Here is a 3,206-nt window from a genome sequence, read left to right on the forward strand (position 1 = left end):
CTAACTTAAACAGGCTTATCTCTAGATTTAATGCTCTTGGCCTTTCCACCAAGGACATGGTTGCTTTAGCCGGTATATTATGCTCCTTTATATATAATATATATGTATACATACATATATACATACACATACAAAGTCTTATCACAAGTACTAATTCCTAAGTGTATTGTATAGTTGTGCGCTATCTGATTTTCATTTAATTCTATTAAAATATTTTTTTATAATTCTTATATGATCTGACGTTTAAAACTGCACAATAAAAAAATAGAAATGACATTTTTTTACACTTACTTGAACTACTAAATAGCATGTTTTAAATATATATTCTAAAGTAAATATGCTATTTACTTCAAATAACCTTAAAAAAATTGCTATTCCCTTTTCCTCTCTTAGAAAATTTCCCAATTTCTAATTTATTTTTATGTGGGCTTGGAATTTTAGGATCTCACACAATTGGGCAAGCGAGATGCACATCATTCAGGGCCCGCATATACAACGAGAGCAACATAGTCAGGTCATTGGCCCAAACTAGGCGATCCAACTGCCCAAGGACTTCGGGCTCAGGGGACAACAACTTGGCCCCACTTGATCTCCAAAGCCCAACAGCGTTTGACAACAACTATTACAAAAACCTAATCCAGAATAAGGGACTCCTCCACTCCGACCAGCAGCTCTTCAACGGTGGGTCAGCTGATTCCATAGTGCGCACCTACAGTAACAGCCCCAGCACCTTCAATTCCGACTTTGTGGCGGCCATGATCAAGATGGGGAACATCAAACCCCTCACTGGATCCAACGGCGAGATTAGGAAGAACTGTAGGAGGATTAATTAGAAAGCCTTTTGGCTCTTATTATGTTATGGCTTGAAAATAAAATTATGTTCTGATTAGTAACTTTTATGCCTTTCAATTCTTAGCTTCCTATTTCCAAATCATGCTGTAGGGCGAGACGTTGTCGTTTTCTGAGTTGTGTTTTTGAAATTAATTGTCGTTTTTATGAGAATTAAGTCGTTTATAGGTTCTTGTCACTTTTTTAACTTTTCTTCATTTCCCGAATATTATTATTCTCCTATTTTTTGGCCGTTGCTGGGTTGTATTCTATGAGTTTTATCGATTTCCAAAAATGTTGGCATTTTTAGGAATCATTGTCGTTTGAACGAGAGGATGTCGTTTTCATGTCAATGAAGTTTGTAAGAGATTATGTCGTTTGTATCGGTTTTTCCTTTCCTAATTTCGTTTGTACTATATTCTTCAGTCTTCATATACTTTTGTTGGTTATATGTTCAAAGACGTCTTTTAATAAGTAACATTATCGTTTGAAACATTCTCCGTGTTCTCAAAATTATCGCTTTTATGTTCATATCGTATGGAAATTACGCTGTCGTTTATAAGCGAGCATCATCATTCAATGCTACCACCTCTTGTCGTTTATATTCATGCTGTTCGTTTCTGAGAGACTTCGTCGGCTTTGATATATCGTCGTTCATTTCAAGAGACGTCGTTTGATCTGAGAAATTATTGAAGTGATCCGCCAAAAATAAAATGTTGCGTGTTGACAATATTGCATATATATATATATATATTCAACACGTATATAACTAAAAAAAACGCATATATAATTAGCAACATATATCCGGCTGGCAAGTCGTTTCACCATTCACCACGTTACTACCTAACTTTTCAACGCAGTTCCAAAACTAACAGTATATATGTTAAAAAGTTACAAAATAAAATTAGGATCGGATGTATATATCTCATGTTATGAAGGTTTAAAGCAATATATGCCAATAATAAATTTTGAAAAATTGAGCACTACATTTTCTGCAGATTTTCAAAATGTTGAGAAGGTTTTGTTTGCCCATTGTCGTATATAGCTACAATAAAATCAATAAACATTGTCCATTAAAAAAAAAAAAAAAAAACACATTGTAGAATTTTTCGTACAAACTAGTGTATACATGCTAGAGCTGCAAATTACAATAAGACAGGACGTGGGGCATATATTTGAACTCCTTTTTCTTTTATGTGCAGAGAAAACTCCATTTTCAAATTCAAAAAACAAAAAAGTGGAAATCCCTTTATTGCATATACACAACTCCCGTTTCAATTTGGTGCATCAAATTCCCATTTGAAAAGATTTGTTTTCCCTAATTAAATATTCCATTTTAGAAAGTTATTAGATAGAAAGAGAGTTAAAATAAAAGAGAGAGAAAACAGCAACAGTGCATTCCCTCAAAAAATAAATCTTCTATTTAGAGAAGAGCCGATGGAGTACAAAATTTCGTACTTCAACGGCTTGCTTGCAAGATTCCTTTTTTTTTTTTTTTTTTACTTTGTTTACTTGTTTGAAGCTTTTTTTTAATTGTCTTTTTTCAGTTTTTTTTTTTTCATTTCCATTTTCTTTAATTGTATTTTAAATATTGTTCTTTTTCTTATTTTTTAAATCAAGTATTTTTCATTGTTTCCCATTAAAATATTTTTTCCATTCATTTTCTCTTTAAAACTTTTTTTTTTTTTTTGCTTTGCTTTGCTTGCTTGCTTTTAAGCATTTTTTTTAAATTGTCTTTTTCTGCTTTTTTTTCTTTTCATTTTCTTTAATTGTATTATAAACATTGTTCTTTTTCTTCTTCTTTTTTACTTGCATAAATATTGTCACCCATGAATCTCTATACTCTTACTATGTATTTATACTTATAGTAGAGAAGAAGTATATTTTTCAACTTTTTTCTTTCAACCATCATTATGCATAACATGAAATTGTTGATTTTCATCGAATCATAATTTTATTTAGGTTAAAATTTAAAACTTCTTAATAATTTTACACCGTTATTGAAAAAATTTTATGAATATCATTTTTTAGTTTGACAAATAATTATCAAATGGCTATATTTATTTATTTTTATCATTGTTTAAACATTATTGACATTCCTTAAAAAATATTGTTAGTATGTCGTATTTTAATTTGACATAAAAAAGAATAAGTCAAATTGTTCGCATATTTATTAATTTGTTTTTAAAGAAACAATTAAAAAAGCATATTTGTATTGAAATATTACTTATTTAATAATTTTAAATAATGTGAACAAAATACAATTTTCAAAGTGAAAAAAAAAAGTTAATAAATAAATATAATTGAAAACAGACAACAGCCAACGGAGCACGGCTCTATCATAGAAAACTGAAAAGTTGTATTAGCTCTGCTCTTAT

At 30.1% G+C, this 3,206-nt stretch overlaps 1 protein-coding gene across 1 annotated transcript in view; it reads left to right on the forward strand.

Annotated features, from left to right (window-relative positions):
- LOC112090620 (peroxidase 4) overlaps window positions 1-1,291 on the forward strand; it is a 2,425-nt gene extending 1,134 nt beyond the window's left edge. Inside the window, 2 exon segments of the mRNA XM_024162372.1 lie at window positions 1-72; window positions 442-1,291. The exon segment at window positions 1-72 is cut by the window's left edge and continues 31 nt beyond it. Of these exon segments, the coding sequence (XP_024018140.1) occupies window positions 1-72; window positions 442-833 (464 nt within the window). The 3' untranslated portion in view covers window positions 834-1,291.
- The last annotated feature ends 1,915 nt before the right edge of the window (window positions 1,292-3,206 follow it).

This window comes from Morus notabilis, unplaced genomic scaffold, assembly GCF_000414095.1.
Source record: "Morus notabilis unplaced genomic scaffold, ASM41409v2 Scaffold65, whole genome shotgun sequence".
Classification (NCBI taxonomy): Eukaryota; Viridiplantae; Streptophyta; class Magnoliopsida; order Rosales; family Moraceae; genus Morus; species Morus notabilis.